The sequence below is a fragment of the Microtus oregoni genome, unplaced genomic scaffold, assembly GCF_018167655.1.
Source record: "Microtus oregoni isolate MIOR12 unplaced genomic scaffold, Mior012 000001F_ref0000356, whole genome shotgun sequence".
In the NCBI taxonomy this organism is placed as follows: Eukaryota; Metazoa; Chordata; class Mammalia; order Rodentia; family Cricetidae; genus Microtus; species Microtus oregoni.
In genome coordinates, this window is record NW_024543060.1 from 76,829,348 (window position 1) to 76,853,259 (window position 23,912).

The following is a 23,912-nucleotide window of genomic DNA, read 5'->3' on the forward strand; positions in this document are numbered from 1 at the left end:
TTTTAATTGCATGTCCAAATACTGTTCTCACCAACTGAGATTATGGATGAATAAGATTTAATGTTGAGACCTTGGGTTTAACATGACTCTGAGTTGGGCTTAACACAAAGTAATAGTCAAAGTAATTTGCCCAGATGCAGGTTATGATATGGTTGAATACTATCAAATTAATTATCTCCTCTAACTGCTATTAAGGTATGTGTGCATGATTCCTTTAGGCTTTTGGGGAACATGTACTAATAAACATATGTAGATGGGAAATTTGCACTGGAACACAACTGGAACTCTATGTTAAACACCTTCAATTATGAATTATTTATAGATGTTAGCCATTTAATTTTTTTTACCTTAAGAATTTTAAAGGTTTACTTACCCATAGTTTCAAAGTCATGTGGAAAAAAAAACCCTATTATTTAATATTTTTAGGTAGTCTAAATACATGTTTTTGAAATGTCAAGGCTGTGTGATTTTTTTTCCTAGAGAGTTATAGAAATAAAGTCTATTGACAGCAGGTAAGAAACTGACAGACTAAGAAACAGTTTTGCCCAATTTAGTCTGATAAAACCATAAGTATATTGGAATTGGTTATAGGAAGACGTGTGAGAGGTTACTCCCAGCATCATGAGTGTCTCTTAGGCAGCCACAGCACTGGAGAGTCCCACCGCTAGCCTGGCTGAGGACTCACAGAAGCTGGACCATGGGATTCATCTCCTCAATCTACCATCCACTCTTGTATACCCAACCCCTCTGGCCATTCACAGCTGGGGAGAGAGCAGGATGACAGAATAGTCGGAATCTCAGATGAGGGGCTGAGGACTCTTCCCCACTTCCAGCATGGATCGTGAATAGGCAGGCTCTTGTGTGATTCTCCTGTACCTGCAATGTTGTAGGGACCTCCGGGTGATCACAACTGTCTTGATTTCAAGAAGGCACAGCAGCCATGTCATGCATGGAAGCCATTACAGCAAGTTTGAAATCATTTGAAATAGCCAATTAAATTGATTGTGAATGTTTACATTTAATGTTGTTCTTGATATGCCTTTGTCTATTATTAAAAACTTTACAACTGTACGTAGATGATGTGGTTTGCTTTTGAGTTTATTGTTATTATTTCCTCTTGCTTGGCCTTTTTGCAAGTTTTCTTTCTTTTCTTCTAATACAAAGCATCAGATATTTGGTCTCTCTATTTCCTGTCTACTCTTGGTGTGTGGCCCTTGATACAGCCGGTCTTTATGACTTAGTCCTCCAGAGTCTGTGTTGCCTTGACATCTCAAACAAATAAAACTCTAATAGCCCTCTACACATAGCTTGTTCCTACTGATGTGCTTACAAACCTTTCCCAGAAGAATAAATAATTCCTTCATTTGTTCAAGTGACTGCAGAGTCATTCTTGAGTGATTTTTAATGCTACACTACACCCAGACCTGACCCATCGGGCTCACATTGTCTCAAAAAAAAAAAAAACTTCCGTCTTATTACTTTTCAGCTCTTCCACTGTGGCCACCCCGATGCAGACCACGAGTGTAAACACTCTGGAAGTGCACTGGAATGAGTTCTCCACTCCAAGACCGGAGGCTTTAGGTGTAGCTTCAGTAGTCTACTTAAAACACTCCACTGTTTTTTAATTGCATTAGTTAATGAATTGATTGATTGATTAATAAGATAAAACATGTATACATGTGAGATGGAGGACACCTGTGGGAATCAGTTTTCCCCTACCACACTGTGGACCCTGAGGATTGAACTCTGATTGTTAGACCTGGCAGTAAGTGCCTTCATTCATCGAGCCTTCTTATTGGACTCAGTGTCATGTTCATATGTCATCAGAAGATACCCTGGGTTGACCCCAGCAGCTCAAACCCCAAAATGGAAATGACCCAGAGTGGATGAGTATGGCCCCTGTTCAAAGTATAGCACTCTTGAACTGGACCATTTTATGCTGTTCTCAGAGCCTCCTCAACTTCTGTTAGCTAATAAGAGCAAGGGGACGGTAGAAATCAGTAGATCATATGGCACCCAGAATTGAGTGTGGTTTTTAATACCAGAAATGTACAGAATGGAGATAGAAGCTCCAGAGTCAACATGTAGGCCTAGTGAGCCCCATCCAGTGCCGCCCCTCTTCTAGACATTCCTGTGACTTTTGTGGGATTTACTCAATCTTCTGCTGCTATCTCATGCTAGTGCTTGCTAGTCTATACCTGCTGACTTGCTGGCATGCTTCTCTATTCACTTTGATGACTTCTCATGTGTTGCTTGGGGACTTGACCACCTGATACTCCCAAATGGATATTCTTCTGCCTGTTAGCTTGTATTGTTTTCTCACCAGTGCACTCCACACTGACAGTGTGCTGGGTTTTCTCTTGTCTATTCCACAACTAGACAGAGAGCAGCACAAAGACACAACCTTACTGTTGATTACACTGCTCAAGACACTCCTTGCTATAAAATCTGTGGCCACTTCTCTTTCCCTCTCAGTAGCTTTAGACAGACTGTGTTTATGGCCACATCTCTTGACTGCTAACAAAACACTGGTGTTTTTTAACACTCTGCCCAAGATGGGTACCTCTTCCTTCTTCAGTCGTGAAATACCAATGGACCAATCCTTGGGTTCAACTTGCCATTGGAATCCCAACTGCAACATGAGTCAGTGATAGAGGTGATATAATTAAGACACTATAATTAGGTTATAAACTACAGTTTTATCCTGTCTGCAACAATATTGTCCTGACCTTCCCTCTCTTAAAGATTTCCCGTGAAATCATCTTAACTGAAGCACAGTATTCAAGTCTGTGGTGGTAAGCACTGAGTTTATGTAAACAAGGCTTCAGGGAAAAGAGGGAACAACTTCAAGTATTTGCATCTGTTTCCCTGGAACTAATGCCTATAAATATAACTGACCTACGGAATGTAACCATGATTTAAAGTTCTGTGGCATCCAGAAGATAGCCTCCCAGGAAAATATTATTACATTTTAATGAAGTATTTATGATATGAATTCCTATTTTAATATACTTGTAATGATTTTGTCTCCTTTTTGCAACTTTATTGATAAATGTGTGATGCCATCTAAGAAGAATATCTTAAAGTTTCACTGTTGGGTTGTTTTTTTTTTCCGCATTCTGGTCTTTATCCTTGCTTTGTTCTTGGTGTCTTCAAACTGCTTTTTCTCTTTTGCTCAAATGGTGTGGCTGATTTTCAGAACAGTAACTCAGCTGCATGTAATGGCACACTTTCTGTGAATAAGATGCACCCCTCTTCATGCCTTCTCTCTGTTTGCCTGTGATTTAACACCTGAAGTTGTGATCTTTTTTTTCTCTTGTGGGCTCCCAAGTGATCTACAACTTTTGTCTGACGTGACTACTGGGAGCTGTTTTGATAGAGTAGCTCCAGAAAACCCATAATATGGTTTTCTTTCTGATGCCAATATTTTAATAGATCTAAGTGAACCAGCAGATGAAGGGATATGTAGGTGAGTTTTGAGAAGGATCTGGAGTGTCTCTCCTAGCAATGCTGAAATTTTTTTGTGGAAACGGAAGCTCAGCATACCCTGTAGTTTAAGATTCAAGGTTTTTTCTTAATGTGAGGCTTTATCACATTGGCATAATAGATTATTAATTCACCCTCCATCCTGTTTTCTTTCTCTGGAGTATCAAGCATGAGGCTAAAATCTCCAAGCTAGAGATAATTGCTGGGTCTTTCTGTGAGCTGTCTTCTACCTAGGAATCCACAGTGATTGTCCTTGCGGGAACAAAAGACAATCCCATCACACAATGAGTTCCAGTGTATCTTTTTTGGGTATCGTATTGCTCAGAAAGTATAAAGGTTTGTTGAGCTCTGTGCCAGGAAATAAATGGAAGAAAGTCAAAACACAACGCAAGAGTGCAAAGTCTTGTCATCAGGGATTTTTCAGGGTAATTGCTATTCTGAACTATGGTATCACGACACTTTGTAAAGGACATCTACTGTGCCATGAATAATTCGTCCCTAAAGATTAGTACAAAAATTTGAGTATAATTTTTATTACAATTTTTGAAAGCTTTTTCATTGTATTTATTGTACGTGGACTTGTGTCACATAAGGGCATTTTCATATACCTATGTTTTATGATCTCTCCCACACTCCCTCCCCACCCCCACCCATGTTTCCTCTGTGTTCCCCTAGAGAGTTTTGCTTCCGCATCATATACAAACATGATGGATTGTGTGTATCTTCGTAAAGTTTAGGAAGCACATATCAGAGCAACTGATTTTTCTTTAAAAAAAATTAATAACTCAAACAAAAGCTATGTATAATAATCTAATTCTAACACTGCATGAAGTATTCCAAGTCTTGTAAGCAAGAGATTCCAGAACTATTGTGGTAGTTTATGCATATCTGTGTGTAAAAACTTATGCCTCTACTATATGGCCATACAGATTGTATTTGAAAACCATTGGTTAGCTTTTGGTAGAGATGCCATGGGCTTCACATCCATGCAGCTTGCTGCTTGTTCCTGAGCTGCAATAGTGGCAGCACCAGTTTGATGCATCAGCAAAAATAACTGGAAGGCAAAATCATGATGTGGAATATGCGATATGAACTGAGTTGTATGTTTTCTTTCATGTATTTGTTTCATTGCTCACAAACAGCCAAGGGCTGGATTGGAGCAGGGTTTGGGAGCATGGGCTACTGTTTAATGTTGCCTTGTTTGTTTCACATGAATTTGAACCATACTGTTTTGCGTGTATTTAGTACTTAACACAGTCTCCTTTCCTTGATTTCTGAACAATTCATTTATTTCAATTTTTTTTGTATTTGTCCACTTATTTAGGCAGGGTCTGATATATCCTCTTGCCTCCACCTCCTGGGTGCTAGGATTATGGATGTGTACCATCACACCTGTCTTGTATAGCATGGTGATTGAACCCAGGGTCCTATGCATGGTAGGCATATTATCAGATGTGCTATATCCAAGTCCCACCTCCCCCCAATTTATTTTTCTCCATATTTTAAAATTCCCATTGCCTTCAAACTAATGGTAGTTGAAATAGTAAATGTGATTGTATGCAATATTACTTACCAATGACCAACTTTTTTCCTAGGACTCAGTGATGCATCTACCTGTCAGTTCATTGATTCTTAAGTTTTAGATGCTTTCATGAGGTTTTCCTTTTCTTTATTATTTGGTATTTCTCTGAATAGTAACCAAAGCTGATAGATTTTTTTAATAGTGTAATATTTTTTTTTTTCCCAGAAAGAGGGATCACCATGATCATCTTGTATTGGAGATTATGGGTCTCGGTTTCTTTTAGTAACCGGTGTCTTGAGTGCCGATGCGTGTTTTTATAGCTGCCTACTGTTGTTTCACCAGTGAATGATACATGAAGATTTTACTGCTCATTTTACTGGGACATTGATAAATGAGCCGGTTTCTTCCTTACTGTCCTTAAAACCGTAAGTGGAAAAAAAGTTCAAAGCCTTTTTTTTTAAAATCTCATATACCATTTTTATGGGCACTTTACTAATGATAGATTTTATTAACTTCTATAAATTCCTGGAATATTATTTTCCTGATGATTTAAAGAATGAACATGTGCTTTGAAGCTGTGTACCCAGCAAATCATGTTCTTTGTTATTCATTACAGTATCCTGTTACACACGCATGTGTGTGCATATATCTAAATAATGAGCAACATTGGTTACAAGTTTCTAATGTACCTACGTAATATTATCACTTTATATGTATCATCGTCGTGCAATTCAAAATTTCTATGAAATGGCCTTTACATTAAAAAAAATAGTACACGTTGTTTTTATAACAGGTTTCATTTACAAAAACCTTGTGATGAGAAAGAACAGTATTTCCATGAAGGTGAGACTGCGTTCTTCCTACACTTAGTTCCTCTTCATAATCACCTGGCTGGCATTGGTAGTGCAGCTATTTGATAGTTCACCCTTTGGGCTGTACACTTTGTGAGTTTGGACAAATGAATCATGAGTACAGCCATGATGGCAGCATCGCGGAGAGTGGGTTCTCTGTGCTCCGTCTAAATCCTCCTTTCTGTAATAGCACAGAGTACTGCTAAAAGACGGGATGATTTTCCGTGAGTCATAGAGATAAACAAGTGTGGAATTGCTCTGCTCGTCTAGAATCCGTCCTCCTATTTCAGACACCAGGCTGATTCTTCAGTTAGTGAACTGGTGAAATTGCTGCTGTTACCTTATGAAAGCCCACAGACACGTATATATGAAACTTTGCTCTCCGCGTCCTCCGCAATTTTGAAGGTCCGATTTGAGACATTACTCTTAAGGAACACTGGAGTTTTAGTCCCTGGGTAGTTGGTGAGACTTACTGTTAGAGAGTGGCTGCTGAGTGCAGTGGCATTATTGAAGTGAAAGAACTTCTGAAGTCCATTTTTCCGAGCATGAGGTTATCCCTGGTTATAGGTGATAGGGACTGAGGGGTAATGCATAGCAGTTAGGAAAGTTATTGCCTGTAGGATGTAGTAACTCATTTTTTTTTAATGAATGGATGAAAAAAATGTCTGAGAAGATACAAACAAATTAATCAAAAGTTGCCTAGATTGAGATAACAAGGGATTTGCATACATTTAACTTAAAGCATTGTTTGCAGTAACCTTTGTTTAAAAGATGTATATGAACAAAGAATGAAGCATTGCCTGAGGTGTATGTAGTATATAAACAAGGAGGACTGTACAGATAGTTTGGAAAAACTCTCTAGACGTACCCTGGTACTTAGCTGTCACTTGGAGTCCACATAGATCTTCATTCCTGCCATGTCAAACCAGAGACCACTCTGATAAATTTCTTCCTAGTGTTCTCTTATTTGTTACTGTGGATAATTGTGTCGAAGCAATAACCAGGTCAAGATTGTACTGCTTCATAAGCTACCTGGATTATATGATTTCAAGAAAAATAAAATTGTTTCCTGAAAGCATTTCTCTGTTGTTGTTATTTTTCTGTGATGTCACTCTTTGACTAAAACTAAAGCTAAGAAGGTAAGCTAGTTTCTGATTAAGTCCTAGGTTAGCAGAACTTCAGATCTGAATGTTAGCAGCAATGAAAAATAGCCGTTGGAAATTCTCCACGTTGTGACTTCATTTCTTCCTTGGAAGTAGATAGTAATTACATCCACGAAAGAACATTTGCTGTAGTAAGAGATGAGGGATGACTAGAAGAGAACTAGTGTCATCTTCATTGCTTGGGACCAATGTTTGTTCCCTCTGCACTAGAGCCCATCACTCATTGTCTTTGTGTTCTCTCATTTAACCCTTGGCTGTGTTTAACATTCAGCATCTCTGAGTTGTATCTGGGGGTCAACTTTCCCAAGTGTGATATATGCTCGAAGGATCAGAGAAGAGAATGGCCATGGGAAAGCACTCTTCTTTATCACTGACCAGAACTCTGTATTTCTTTACTTTTTTGAGTGTATGCAAGATGTGTGCGTGTGTGTGTGTGTGTATGTGTGTATGTGTGCATTCCTGCATGCCTGTGTTTGCAGCTGATAATTGAAATTGAACCTAAGGCCTTGTACCAGACCACCGAGCTATAGCTACCTGCCTTTTAGCTTATTATTTTTGAGACATAGTCTTCATAAGTTGCCCTGGTTACCCATTTGGTAGCCAACACAGGCTTGTGGAATTTGTGGTCCTCAAGCTTCAGCCTCTTGACTACAAGAGAATTCATAGAATTATAGGTCTTTTTTCCTCCGTTCTGGCTTGCTTGAGAAGTTAACGGTATTCTGAATATTTTTTATAGTCTCAGGCATGCTCTGGACTCTTCTCTCCAGTGTTAAATAGTTGTACACGCACTTTCTCTCAATTAAAATTCCCGTGTCTAAGCCATTCCTAGCTCATCTGCCTCTACATGAAATTAGTGTAAGACGAGCAGAATGGAACTTGATGGTTGGAGCTAGGCTCCATTTTCACTCTTGTGCATAACTCCTATTGGCAGTAACCACTGTGATGGGAGCTGAGGGAATACTTTATTAAGATAAAATAATAAAGACAATAAAACAGAAAGTGAAAGCGCTTGGCAGTAGCTCAGTTGGTAAAAGGCCCTGCAAGTGTCTGAGCTCAATCATCAGAACAGATTTTGGGGGCCTGGAGAGGCAGCTCAACATTTAACGGCTCTTGCTGCTCTTCCAGAGAACCCAGGTTCTGTTCCTAGAACCCACATGGCAGCTAGCATGAAGTTTAATTAAGGGGATTCGATACTCCCTTCTGGCCCCTGCAGGCTCCAGGCCATCACATGATACACATTCATACATTGCAGGCAGAAGCTCTCATTCACATGCAATAAGAAGTAAATATTTAACACCTGAGATCATCTTTTGGCCTGCACATGTATGTGCATCTATGCATACTCATGCGATGCACATGCACTACCCAAAGAAAAGCTAAAAATGGCAATGGTGTTTCTAGAACCCATTTTACCCTTTTTATTTCTATGACACTTATAAAATCCCTTTCAGCTCCCCAGCCTTCTCTTTGATCACATGGATGGACTCACCATCCCTTCTAGTCTTCTCTTCTTGATGCTTCCCAGGATCCTGAAATCAGTCTTTCCTCTCAATACATGCTCCTTGGTCATCCTCAGTTAGAAGAAATAAGGGCTTTTCCCCAGCACTGTTTATCTGTACACATTAGTGTATTTCGTTTGTGTCCAGAGCTGAAAAATAATTCATCATGATCCGCTGCTGAATCATCCGTTTTCTCTGTTTTTCAAGGGTCGTAAGAGTGAGGCCGAAAAGTTCTTCTTGAAGGCCATTGAGCTGGATCCCACCAAAGGAAACTGTTACATGCACTATGGTGAGTGGTGATGCTTTTCCCATGACCCCCCACCTCTGCTGTCCATGCTGAAGGGAGATTTCGGTTCTTTGCTGGTCAGAGACCTTTGGGAGGAGGCTGACTTCCTCCTTCCAGGTTTAGCCGCATGCTACATCCTTCCGTTTCCATTTAAAACGTCACACTCAGGAGGACTCCGCACTACATTTTCCTTCAGCGAGTTTTCATTGGCCTTTAATGGACTAGGCAGGTTTCCAATTGTTTCTTTCAAGTTCAGCACAGCGTTTTAAATGAGATCCCATCAGGAAAGCATCTAGCTCTTTGTCTGAGGCATAGTTTATAATAAAAATATTAGCTTCTTTTTTTTCTTTCATTCTGCACAGTAATGTATTGCTCATGGAGCATGCCAACTTGATGTTTTAGGAGTTTACATTTTGGCCTCAACGGCTTGCTTTCTGGAAGGTATATATGTATACCAGGCTGTAAATACCTAAGAGCAAGGCCAAGCATAAGCTATAACAAGTGCAAGGAATGTCTGTCTCATGGCATTTAGCCTTGGTCTTAATCAGTTCAGAATGAGCTTACATAACACTCTATCATTATCGTGACTCATGTGTTTAGCCAGCAAACTATACAGCTGGCTGGTGTGGGATAAGATGTGCTGGATCTACCAGGTTTGTAGATGGGCTGTCTCTCAAGGAACAATAGCATCAAGCATTTTCTTTTGCTAAGCCCATGAGAAACAAGATAGCGAGTTAAAAAAAAAAATTACCGCTGACTTTATGTGTTAGGTATTATTGGATAGTAAATGTAAACATGTTCAGAAATGAAATCCTTAGGAAATACAGCTATTATTCCTCTATGGTACTAGTTCTTTCTTCCAGTTTTCAGCTAGAGAGGAAGAAGCAGAAGTGATGGCTAGGAGTGTAGAAGAATGGAAATAATAAAATGCAGGAAACACTGAACCAACCACGCGTGAATCTTTTCATGTGTATGTTATTATATGTGTATGCATGTGAACCTAGTCACATGATGCTTTGTTTTAGGCAGAACACATGACATAAAAGCATGTATATGACCACTCTGTCTTTGCTTGTTTACCATGTGTTATGATAATGATGGAGTAATTCAACCTGGCTTCAGAATGTATTATAATTTTCACAACTTTTCCTATTTGAAGCATTCCAAATTAGGGTGTTTCTCATACCTGCTGGTTTGGGGTCCCCTACCACACATCAAATCATCTCCACAATTATTTTGCTAGAGCATGAGAGGACTGTTGCCTTTCAGAGGCATTTTAGGAAATAGATGTGCTGTTCTCCACCTTCCTGCTTGTTTGTTTCCTTTGTTTCAAACTGCTCCTACTTCCCATATCTTCAGAGCTAGTGTCCGCCATCATTATGTAGTGAAAAGGGATCCACACAGTGAATTTCCTTACACCCCACTACTGCCAAGTTTGAGACCATTATTAAAAGTCACTATTACAACCAGGGTTGTGGCTCATTGGTATGGCCCTTGCCTAGCACAGGTGAGACGTAGTGTTCAATCACGAGCACTGTGAAAGCAAAAGGAAGGGAATCTAACTTCAGACGTCAGTTGCTTTGAGAATTCTTTTTTTGAAAATCCCTTTTTATTTTCTTTTTTAAAAGCAGTTTTTTTTAATTTTACATACCAATCCCAGTTCCCTCTCCTCCCCCCCTTCCCACTCCTCCCACCTTAGTCCCACCCCACCTCATATCTACTTCTCAGAGAGTGTAAGGCTTCCCATGGGGAGTCAACAAAGTATATCATATCACTTTGAGGCAGGACCAAGCACCCTCCCCCATATCTAGGCTGAACAAGGTATCCCTTCATAGGGAAAAGACTCCAAAAAGCCAGTTCATGTACTAGGGATAAATACTGGTCCCATTGCTAGTGGCCCCACAGACTGCCCAGCCACACAACTGTCACTCACATTCAGAGGGCCTAGTTTCGTCCTATGCAGGTTCCCCAGCTGTCAGTCCAATGTCAGTGAGCTCCCACTACCTCAGGTCAGCTGTTTTTGTGGGTTTCCCTGCCATGGTCTTAATCCATTTGCTCATATTGCCTCTCCTCCCTCTCTTCAACTGAACTCTGGGAGTTCAGCCCAATGCTTAGCTGTAAATCTACTTCCATCAGTTGCTGGATGAAGGTTCTGTGATGACAATTAAGTTAGTCATCAATCTGATTACAGGGAAAGTCCAGTTCAGGCACCCTTTCTACTATTGCTTAGAGTCATCGCTGGGGTCATCCTTGTGGATTGCTGGAAAGTTTCCTAGTGCCAGATTTCTCGCTAACCCCATGATTGTTCCCGCTATCAAGATACCTCTTTCCTCGCTCTCCCTCTCTGTCCTTCCCCCACGTTTAACATCCCATTCCCTTATGTTCTCCTTCTCCTCCCCATCCCTCTCCTACCACTCTCCCAGTTTACTCTGGAGATCTTGTCTATTTCCTCTTCCCAGTGGGATCCATGTATGCCTCTCTTAAGGTCTTTTTTGTTAAGTAGCTTCTCTGTCGACCGTAGGCTGGTTATCTTTGCTTTATGTCTAATATCCACTTATGAGTGAGTACATACCATGCTTGCCTTTCTGGGTCTGGGTTACCTCACTCAGCATGGTTTTTTACTAATTCCATCCATTTGCCTGCAAATTGCAAGATGTCATTGTTTTTTTTTTATGACTGAGTAGTGCTCTATTGTATATATGTACTACATTTTACTTGAAAATGGTGACAACTCGTGTATTTAAATATTTGTATAAAGATTGATTTTTTCTTAATTCTATTGGAGTGTATTTAATGTTCAGGATTATACAAATAATTAGAACTATATTTCCCATCTCTAAGAAGGAAAACTGCATGATTCAACATAATTTTATAAATTACAGTGTTACTCATTGTAATAAATATTACAACACTCAGTATTTACATATAAGTGGAAAAAACTAAAGATGAGACATCAAAGAAAAAACGAATTAGGGCACATAGTCTACGAATTCCCAGAACCTCGTATTAAGAACTTGAGACAATATTAATATTTGACTTTAGAACTGAAAAAATGTTTTCAATTTAAATCTATATCAACCCTCTGTTTTGCAAACAAATAGAGTGAAGCCTTGAAAAATGAAGATGATTCAACCAAAGTTAGTATAGCTGAGCAACTTCTGCATCTCTCGGTTACTCATTGTTTTCGTTTTATAGCATATGTTCTATTTCTTTTTATAACTCTGTAGATTGACAGAAAAATAGACATTTTTTAATCAGTAATACAGAATGTGAGAATATTATGACTTAGCTTCAAATTCTTAGAGAAGGATTTAGTTTACTTTTGTAAGATGTATCTACTTGGCACAAGATGTTGCTCCCTATTCAGAAAGTTCTGTGAAGAAATCAACACCATGATGCCATATTTAGAAAGTGATCTGTAGATGGAAGTTTCTGTCCTGCATGGTCCTACAGCTGTTCAGTGCCAAAGAAACATACAGAGGCTTATATTAATTATCAACTGTTTGGCCTATTAGTTCAGGCTTATTACCAACTAGCTCTTACAACTTCCATGAACCCATAATTCTTGTCTATGTTTAGCCACATGGCTTGGTACCTTTTCTCAGTGCAGCATTCTCATCTTGCTTCCTCTTTTTCTGGCAGATGACTGATCTTTGCCTTTCCTCCTCCCAGAATTCTCTTAGTCTGTTCACCCTTCCTGTACTTCCTGCCTGGCTACTGGACAATCAGTGTTTTGTTAAAATAATACAAGTGACAAATCTTTACAGTATACAAGAGCATTATCCCATGGCAGTGATCTGTAGAAGGTAGAAGATTTGTTAAAAAGAGTAGCTGTGTCTTACATCTATGAGTGTATGATGTGTGTCATCTTTGAGAACATGCCAACTATTTGAAAGCTAGGTGTCAGTAGGAGACCTGGAAAGTTCAAGCATCCATGGCCAGAAAAAGTGTAGGTTCAGAGCAGTGAAAAAGAACTCATGTGACTGGACCTGGGTAAACCAGATGGAGAAGTGGAAGATGAGGCTGAAGAGGAATTAGATAGAGTACTATCTAAACAAGGCTAAGAGGTATTTCTTCTACAAGTGTGGGAATGGACAAAACTGAGAAGACAGGGCAGAGATATCAAAGTACAAAAAGAAAATGCCTTTAAAGAGTGATTACTGTGTATTGGCCAAGGAATGATGATAGTTTTGAGTTGGAAGATATTGGGAAAGGAAATACATTAAAACCATCCCTCCTTTAGATAATTCTATATTGAGGGGAGAATTCTGATTCCTAATTTCTATGCCATCAATACCTAGTGTATTGTCAAATGCCCAGTAATGTCCCATGCTAGTAACTGAATTTGGAACATAAAATTCAATGAAAGGATGTTCTGCTTGAATTTTCATTATTTTTATTCAAGAAAATTCATACTATGTTTCTCATATCAGTTCCTTGCCAATTTGCTGAAATATATAGTTTTTCATCCTGCCTTAGGGTGTTTATACCCACAGATTGAATGGATAAAAACACTCCCACAACTTGAAAATAAATATTTAAATGAAATGTATGTGTTCTGAGTCTTTTTAAGATGTGCTTCAAATGCCAGCGAATGTTGTTTTATGGGAAATCCATCCTCTCGTGCAATTATGTGCTTTTAGTTTGCTTGTTAATGATATGAGTGATTTGGAAAAAAATATTCAGTTATGACTGGGTAGGGAAGACATCTAGCTATGCTATATGTTCCTTCTAGTTTAGACACTCTGGTTTCATGTCTGAAGGAGTGAGTTGTAGGGAAGTTTATTTTTCACTACAGTTTCATCTGAAAGTCTGCAAAACTGGGTACAAGGACATAATTAAATTTTGGCCTCTGTTAACCTCCATTCTCTGAATGAGAAAAAGAGACTTGGAATAGAAGCCCATGATGAAACTCTAGAAAGTTGATGTTGGCTCCTAGATGTTTTCCAGCATTAAAATTTTCTATCACTTTAATAATTTATCAAATATTGTTTTTAAATATTGGATCAATTTTTTGCTTCTGATAAATGTGCAGGAAATGGGTTTCAAACTATGTCAAGATATCGACCTAAGTATAGCATTATATTCATGCATTATAGAAGTGAATGTTTCCATGCCTGTGATACCAATTATAGTAGGTATAAGTTAATATATATATAAAAGTACCTACTAGGTATATGTTAGTATATATCTAAAAGTACCTACTTGGTATAAGTTAGTATATATAAAAGTACCTACTAGGTATAAGTTAGTATATATATAAAAGTATCTACTAGGTATATGTTAGAATATATCTAAAAGTACCTACTAGGTATATGTTAGTATATATCTAAAAGTACCTACTAGATATATATTTTACTCAGTGTTTCTGTGAAGCAACATCGTGACCAAGGTAACTCTCATAAAAGAAAGCATTTAATTGGGGGCTCTCTTACAGTTTCAGAGGTTTAGTCCACAGCCATGCTGTTGGAAAGCAAAGAGGCTTGGCGCTAAAGCAGTGTCTGAGAGAGCTTTACTTCTGGAGGCTGCAGGCAAATAGAGCTCTCTCTCTGCTTTTAAGCATATGAGTACTTTCTCATTTTTACTTCTTTTAAATACCTGTACCTATGCCCTCTCTCTCTCTGTCTCTCTCTCAGTCTTTCTCTCTCTCTCTCTCTCTCTCTCTCTCTCTCTCTGTCTCTCTCTGTCTCTCTCTCTCTCTCTCTATATATATATATACATATATATATGTGTGTGTGTATGTGTGTTGTATATACATATACGTGTACATACTACATACGTATATATATAATTTTTGAAACAGGATTTCTTTGTGTAGTTCTGACTGTCCTGGAACTCTGTAGACCAGGCTGGCTACCTGCCTCTGCCTCTCAAGTACCGGCAATAAAGGCATGTACCAGCACTGCCCAGATAATTTTTAAGTCATTTATAAACGGAAAAGAAACCTTAAGATGCATTCTCAAAAGAAAAAGTACTATTCAACTAAATTAAGGGCACTCGTGGTGAATAATTCTGGCTCTACAAGCTGAAAGAGAGCTAATGCGGTGGCTCGTGAGGAAAAGCGCGTCTTACATAAGCTTGGTGACTGGAGTTTGTTTCCCAGATCACGTGCTGCCTGCCTTGATGATGATGGACTGAGCCTCTGAAACTGTATGGGGGCCCCCTCAATTAAAGCTTTTCTTTCTAAGAGTTCCTGTGGTCATGGTGATTCCTCACAGCCATAGAAACCCTAACTAAGACACCAACTAAGAATCAACGTAAACATAGCTGTTAAATGCCTAAACATCTCTGTTTAAGGGGAAGACAGGATGACTGATGACTGATGGCCAGTTTCAGAACGCCTAGGGCCAGTCTTCTCCTAGTTGGCAAACCTTGAATTTTCCTAGTACCTTTGTTGTCTCCACACTAGGGGGTGTTCACTGGGCACTTATTTCATTACTGATCACTCATCGTGTGGATCTTCTTCATTCTCTGGAGCCATGGTTAGTTATTAAAGACAGTTATTGTCTGTCTTTCATTCACTACCCCCAGATATACACAATGTCTTCTGTCTCAAGTATTTTCTCTGTTTAGTTTTTTCTATTGTGCACCAAAATTTCTATAATATAATATGCTGATGTCATGTTCTCTCTCTTTTTTTTTTGAGGATTTAGCAAACAGTATCTTAATGGGTATATTTTCCCGTAGACTCCTATCCCTTGGGTTGACACTCTCCAATTAAGCTATTTCTCCTTAAGGTTAGCAGCAGTGAGGCCATTGTCTTTTATGATTTGTGCCTTCTCTACAACCATGCCCCAATATTTAACGTCATGCTTGATAAACACATTGCTGGAGGGTGGAAGAAATTCAGGCTTACCACTGTAGAACTGTAGAAATAAGTAGCATCAGCCATCAATAATAAAGGCAATAGGGCTCCAGGCTTCCCTCTTTGTTAGGAAGTGAATGGAGAAAAAAGAAGCTATTCAACATCTAAGTAATTTTTTCTCAGTGGTCATTCAAGCTGTTATATAAAAAGATAGCTGAAAAAATACTACAGTAACAAATATATACAGTGATCTGAAAGAACTCAGTATATAAAACTTTATGCGCAGAGGAGATGGCGCAGACAGTAAATTGCTTAACTTGAAAACATGGGGACCTGTTTTTGATACCCAGAAACCATATTTAAAATAAAATTTAATTCATGTATTCACAGGGTGTGGTTGTAGTGCTAGGCAGACCCCTGGGAGGTGATGGACAAGGCACCCAGCCTGGTTTCCTTTGTGAGCTCTGGGCCAGTGAGAAGTGCTGTTTCCACTTTCAGCCAAACAAAACACAAGTCTATCATCCTTGAGGAAAAATACGAGTTTGTCCTCTCCTTCTGTGCACATACACACAAATAGAAACATAGGCATGTGTGCAGACACATACACACATTCAAAACATAAATATTTATCAAGAAAGAAAAAATAGAGGAAGGCATTTTAAATGAATGCTTTATTAAATCATTTTCATGATGAATTAATCAATACATTTTGATTGTCATATATTAATCCAAAGTAGGATATTTACATAAATATTTTGGAGTTCTTTTGCTGAGAAATTCCCATGTAGGATCTCATTTAATCCCTCAGCAGGCAGATACACTATGGAGCTGCTTCTGGACACTCAACAGAATGAGGAGTTGAAGTCCTTTAAGCCACTGGGAAATCATCCCAATTTCACAGCCAGCTAATACCATTGACACATCACAGTGCTACCTGTGCCAAATGCAATGTCATCACCTCCTACGCCAATATGGGAAACTCACATAAGAGCATGTTGATAGAGTAGAATGGCATTCAAAGATGACATCAGTCCCCCAAACCAAATTTTACTCTGTTTCTTCTAGAATAGGGTTAGAGGTGTCTATGCGGGGGGGGGGGGGGGGGGACTAGAATTACAAGGTGCCTGATGACGATACATGCACACAGAAGGCTGAGATTCTGAACAAAGAGAAAACTATGGTGGTCTCCTTACTGTGTTATCATAGGCAGCAGGGAAAGGGGTCCATACCTTGTGGTTGTCACAGTCGGGAGAGAACCTGCAGAATATGGACGAGGAGAGGAACAAGGGACAGGACACCAAGAAGAAAACAGGCTCGAGTCAGGTGCCCCACATAGATTTCTTCATAATATCCCTTTTAATTTTAAATTTTTCAGTTTTCTAAAATAGCTGTGCTCCTTTTGTGAAGCATACATATAATGTACTAGTATACAAAATTACAACCAACTTTCTCTGTTTCCCTCAGATGATGTAGAAAAGATACCAGAAAAATTGCAACAAGCAGTTATACGTATTTATTCATAAGTATTTATTTGAGATGGAATGTAAACTATAACATTTAGAAATACAGGAAGACTCTTACATGGATTCTCATTTACATGCTGTTTACATGATGAATTCATCAGATATGTATTTAATTACTATCATATGTACTTTTTGTTTATCAAATACAATAGCTATATAAATATTCACAGTACTTTTTTTTTGAGTGTGTTGCTTAGATATTTGTCAACCTGTCACAAGGTAGAGCTGTTTGAGAAATGAAACCTCAGTTAAGAAAACACTCCATTGGAATGATCTGGAAGTAGGCTTGTGGGGCATTTTCTTGAACGATGATTGATGTGGATGTGGCAGTGAAGTCCTCTGAAGTAATTTCCACAATGGTTAATGACTTCAGTTCCTCATTCTGTTATCTAGGCAGAAGCAGCTCCATGCTGTATATGTCTTTGAGGGGATTCAGTGAGATCCTACATAGGAATATCTCAGGACAAACTACTCCAAAAATATCCATGTAATTACTGTATCACACATCATGGGTGATACTGTCCCTGGAAATGTGGTCCTGGGATGTATAAAGAAGCAGGCTGAGCAAGTCAAGAAAATATGAGCCATTTAGCAGCATTTCTCCTTGAACAAAAAAAGCAAACCAGACACCAGGTGTTGGTGGTGCATGCCTTTAATCCCAGCACTCGGAAGGCAGAGGCAGGTGGATCTCTGTGAGTCGGAGGCCAACCTGGTCTACAAGAGCTAGTTCCAGAACAGGCTCAAAGAAACGAAAGAAAGAGAGAAAGAAAGAAGGAAAGAAGGAAGGAAGGAAGGAAGGAAGGAAGGAAAAGAACACTAGACTACCAAGGAATTCACAACATATACCACCTCCCATGTTCTAATAACACAATAAAATTATCTTGTTGTGAGTCTTGACTATAGGCATTTGTGTCCCCGCTGGAGATTCAGCCCTGTCCACAGCAGCACATACGGGGTCAGTCAATCTTACCCAACACATGAACCAGTGAGGAAGTCTAGACTGTACTTCAGTTAGTTTTGTGTTTCCTTTTCTTCATATTTACATCCATTTCCCCCTTTGTGGGGTGATCCGTTGTGATTTTGTATAATTTAAATAGGCTTTATCAGGTCAGGCTTTGCTAAGGGGTGGAATTAAGCACTGTGTATGCAAATCCCTTTGAATGTGACCTCATATGGGATTTAAGCCACTAGAAAAGTAAAATAAGCATTGGACGGAGAAGCAAGAGGAGCAATGGATTTGGAACAGTAAACAGAGAAGGATTTTGGTGTGAGATTCAGTAGCAGCCTAAGGATGATCTTCATAAACTTGGTCCAGCCTATTCTGAACTCTTTTCTGGTTTTTTATTTTTTGCTGTTAGTTTTCATTGTTGTGGTTTTATCAAGATGTAGTCTTTCTGTGGACCCCTGGCTGTCCTGGAACTCACTTTGTAGAACAGAGTAGCTTTGAAATCAGAGGTCCGTCTGCTTCTTCCTCCTGAGTGGGATTAATGGCTTGCACCACTACACCTGATTTTGTTCTAGTTTTTACTGGTTGGTTATAAGGATTTACTTATTCTATCATAAAGCCAGTAGCGTGTAACCTCCTCAACAGGTCCTAACAATGGATACTTACTCCTACAGTGTAAAAAGTAGGATTTTCTGGACCAGTGACTTGTATAGTCACTTCCTTGGTGGCTAAAGAGTTGCCTTTGGATCCTTTTGTCCCCTGAATTCTTTCTCTCTGGCTTCCGTGTATAATATGCAATATTTTTTTTAACAAAATGAGGCTTCCCACCGAGGTATTCATTGATTAAGCTAAGCCCTTGCCCAGTGTTGGCCTTTTCTTTATCTTCTGAAGATAAAATATGGCAGATTGTCGAAAAAGCTCTTCATGGACCTCTATTTTTTGTTCCTATTCCATTTTTCTTTTTTTGTCTCACTCAATCCCCATCGAATCTATTAATCATTTAAACAGGATGGGGCTCTCACTGTCCCTTTTGTCTCCCTTGTCATTTTCCGTCTTTCTCAACTCCACTATCTCTTATGGCACTCTGATCCCCATTTCCCACCAGACGGCTGTAACGACGTGACTAGCCTTTGGACATGCCATAACCCTTTTGGAAAGCATCATGGGAGACATTAATCCGGCTATGTAGTTCACCTTCCTGACCTCTTTTCCAGTGGAGTCCAGGACCCTGGCCGGCCGATTCTCTAATCGCTTTTGCACTGGACACTTTCCTTGTGACATGTCCAATTAAGGATGGATGCCTGGCCTCGTGATCACCTAGAGACAAATCCAGGGCCTCTCAACCTCATGATATGATGTCCAGATTGTTCTCCTGGGCATCATTTCCTTGTTACCTGGCCTACATGGTCTCCTTGCCAGCAACTATGGCTCATTCATCACATTACTTCTGTAAACAGAGCTTTTGTTAAACGTGGGCTGCCAGGAACATAAAAAACAAAGCAAACAGCTAGCAGAGAGAAGGCTAGAACAGTTGGTTTTAAAGAGACACAGCATTAAATGGAAGGGTAACTGGTAGCTCACAAAGATATGCAGTAAACCTCAAAGAGATAAACGTCTCCATATTTCCGATGTGTTCAGTTAACAGGCACTATGAGCATCATGCGCAACCGCTTCTCCTTAGGACAGCTAATCTAAATCCTAACCACTGAGCCAGCATCAACCCTCTCCCAGGAGAACTGCCTTTCTTTTTTTTTTTTTTAATTTATTTATTTATTAAGGATTTCTGCCTCGTCCCCACAACCGCTTCCCATTTCCCTCCCCCTCCCCCGATCAAGTCCCCCTCCCTCATCTGCTCAAAGAGCAATCAGGGTTCCCTGACCTGTGGGAAGCCCAAGGACTGCCCACCCCTTTACAATGGAACCTCCCCCATGGGAGACTTACTTGCCTCAGTTCCCTCTGCCCACTCATCTTCCTGCCACTAGATGTCAGCAAATTCAGTGAACCTGAATAGTTCCACCTGTTCTCCCGGTTTCCCCATCCTCTGAATTCTTTAGAAAAAGTCCTGAGGTGCACATGGTGCCACTGGAGCGGTGGTCCTGTTTTGTCACACTCTGGATACTGCTGGCGACACTGTCTTCTCTTGGTGAAACCAGTCAATGGTATTATTACCTCTGCCCTTTGCACTTTGTCAAAGATAATGAATTTAACCCATCCCTTCCTATTTGTGTGTTGAACTGTCTGGACATTCTCCTCCCTCCTCTAGTAGATGAGTATTGTTTCAAAATCTAAGATTTCATTTACCTTTGAGCAGTCTCTCCAAGTATAGCTATGCATCTTATGTGCAGCAGGTATAATGTAGATGTCTTGGATAAACCTACAGGAGACACTATTCTGTGTTTTTGGATTTATTTTCTTTTTGTTCCCAGATTATCATTTTTTTTCCTATAATACCGCATTAAATGTGAAATGATCTTAAGAGTGAATTTTTTTGTGGTGTTTTAGCAAGCAGTGCCAGTTTCAAATGATTTAGGGAGTCTGTATGTGAAAGTTATACAAAGCAGCATTGATCCAGAATGCTTTCATTTTTTTTTTTTTTTTTTTTTTTTTTTTTTTTTTTTTTTACCGATTTCTACTTCACAGGCGGAGCTTTTTAAATCCAGGAATTAATGAAGGATTGATCTTCATAAGCTTGTCATATTAAAAATCTGGTCAAATCCACCAAGTAGTTTAAATGGTTCAGCATGTGAGAAAAATGTTCAAAGCAGAAATTGTTCAGTTCCTACACTGAGAGCTCAGAGACTTGGGCAATCGCTTACTTTCATCTGATGTTAGCCCGTGTGGTAACTTACACTCTCTGTCTCAGGATCTCTTGAGAATGCATCCACTGTCTAATCATCTTCTGTTTTCCCCATACACAATGATTTTTTTCCCCTTGTAACTTCTCAAGTTGGTTTTTCATTTCCTTTTCTGCCCCCCCCCCCTTTACCTTTGATTTGAGACAATGATGTAAAATGAAGATAATTCACCTTGGTCAGACAACTTACAAACCAAAGAAGTAAAAAAAAGTGGTATGCACGAAATCATTTCCTGGAGTCTGTTCTTGAATTTGTTATCATCGAGAGTAAACGCACCATTATTGACTATTCCGTTCAAACATCTGTATCTTTCTATCTGTGTCTGTATGTGAGAGCTGGTTATTATGTCCCACAATATAGGGATTATTGCTAGATGTAGGTTATTTTCAGCCTAGCTCAGGCTATCTGCAAGCTAATCCTATATACAGTTGGAATCAATAGTATGATGGAAAACATTTTGTTTCACCATAACACAGTGATTCTCAAAGTATGGGCATGGCCTAGCAGCATCAGCATCAATTACAGTCCTGTTAGCAATGCAGATTCCAAAGTCTTTCTCAGATTCCTACATGGGAAACAGTCGGGGATAGGATGGTGATGCACTAAGCTAGAAATCAGTAGCAATCTAAACTTCCCAATCTTTAGAATTTGCCACAGTAGATAGATACATTGAAATGACCGCCTTCCCCTTTTTTCTTGCCCCTCTTTGGCAGGCTGGTTTTATATATATATATATCATATAGTGAGTGTTCTCTCAGTCTGAGCTCTAGTAACTGGTGGACTCAAGAACTTCTTCAGGGAAAAGCCACTATGTCTCTCCTGCTGCTACCATCAATCCTCTGGCAGTGATTTCGGGCGCTATTTTGTTAATCCTTCACTTCCCAGTTGTGATGAAGATGACAGGGTTGGGATATCCTCTCCCCTCGGAACTGAAGAAGCTATATAGGGAAAATTCTGGCGCTCGCCCTTATTCCAGTATAATTAATATCAGTCTCTTATACTCTTTGAAATGCCTCGGTTTTGATGGGAAATTAGATTATAGTGAATATAAATCAGAAGAAATTCTGGCAACTATTGGAAACTTGTCAGAGAAGGCTTTCAATGAGAAAAGCATATTTAGGGCACACAAAAGAAGAAATGGAGGGACAGTGAGTAAGCAAAAGAGAACTAGAAGTTGATGTGCAGTAGCCTTAGCAGTGAAGAAAACTTGGAAGTGGGATGTTCCCCGGGGGAATAAATGACTGACATGAAGGATAGATCACCATATGGGCAGCTGAAGCAGTTGGGAGGGTTCAGTCCTTAGTTTGGTAGTAAATGTAATGGTTAAAGCTCACAGTGTGAGTAGTGATAGGTGGTAAAGGATCCAGAAGTGATACTAAAGAATTTTACTTTTGTGAACGCCCAAGCAACATGTCATTTGAGATTGTTTGGCTAATTAGTTGAAAGAAAGCTGCTTTGACTTTATTTCCCCTTTGTGGTGGTTCTGTGTTTGTAAGGTTTACTAGGCGATTTCCCATCAAATTTGGGCAGTATCCCAAAGAAGTGATCTTGGTGTCACATATCAGCCTAATTTTGTTCAGTTTTGTCTCAGGTATTCAAATTAAGTTGAAAATGCCAATTATTTACATTTCATAATTTATACTTTAATATTATTAGAATGCTAGTGGTGGACTTTGGGGACTCGTGGCCTGTGAAGGCAGAATTATAAAAACACATAGCTAATATGTTAAAATACTATTTTTGAATAGTAATACAAATATATCCTAGCATAAAATGTTCAAATGAGAATTTTAACGATAGTTATCTCTATGGCTAAGATTATGTATTTTTGTTAGTTTTAGGGACTTTGCAAATAGTTTGTAAAGTACAAATTGTATGAAAAAATAATTTGAAAATGAATATTATTACATGACAATAAAAAGGCATATCTGAGTTCACATAATAGTATGTTGTTTAGATATTTTGTTATTGTACGTTAACAATGTGTGTGTCCCTGACAAGGCCTGAAAGGCTTTTTCTACGGCGTGGTGTATAAACTGAGCCCTATGTGTTACTGAATTTCACTGTTTATTATATCTGACTATAAACCTTTCTGTGTCTCTCTTTCCTTTCTGTTTTCCAGCGGGGTTAATGTATTTCCTCTTATTCCCTCTCCAACCGTAAAACAAAACCCTTCCTCGTTCAGTGAATTGTGGTTTCCTAACTCTTAATCTAGGCTATGCTTCAGAGTTGATTGTCTGGAAAAAAAAAAAACTGAGCAGTTCTCTACCTTGAAATTTGTTTAAATTGTACATTAAGAATTAATATTCACATGCATTTTTTAATTGAATATTATATTGAGGGTAGATAACAGTATGTTTTTCTTTTATGCCCTGGCAATGCTGAAGCATGCATGGGCAGCCCGTATATGATGGTTCTGTTGAACTTGTCAATTTTGGATTTCATGGTCTAAATTGATGAGGACTGACCAGGTCTCTTCCTCAAGAGGGCACCAGATCTCATTACGGATGGTTGTGAGTCCCCATGTGGTTGCTGGGAATTGAAATCAGGACCTTCGGAAGAGCAAGCAGTGCTCTTAACCGCTGAGCCGTCAGACTCTCTTACCCATAACTAACTGAAAGATATTTAGCCTGATTCTTTCATAAAACCATACATGAGGAGATACTGTTCATCATCTGAAGATTATTTCATTGTTTTGTGTTTTTTAAACTATATTCTTTAAATCTCCTATCTTCTTTCTCTCCGTATAGTTAGTATTTGCAGGAAACTTTTGAGAACTGTGTTTTCTATGTATGATTCTCAGAACTTTCTCTGTAATGATTTTGAAACACAGTCTTACCATGTAACCTCAAATTAATGATCCTCCTGCCTCAGCCTCCCAAGTGCTGAGAAACACAAGCATCCAACCACCACAGCAAGCAACTAGATTTATCATTACATAAAATGTTTTCTGTTTTTTGGCATTGTCCTTTCAAC

General features: G+C 39.1%; 1 protein-coding gene across 1 annotated transcript in view; it reads left to right on the forward strand.

Moving 5' to 3' along the window:
* Tmtc2 (transmembrane O-mannosyltransferase targeting cadherins 2) overlaps positions 1-23,912 on the forward strand; it is a 375,422-nt gene that overhangs the window by 279,192 nt on the left and 72,318 nt on the right. The window contains exon 9 of the mRNA XM_041670971.1: positions 8,729-8,810. Within this exon, the coding sequence (XP_041526905.1) occupies positions 8,729-8,810 (82 nt within the window). The remainder of the gene's footprint in view (positions 1-8,728; positions 8,811-23,912) is intronic.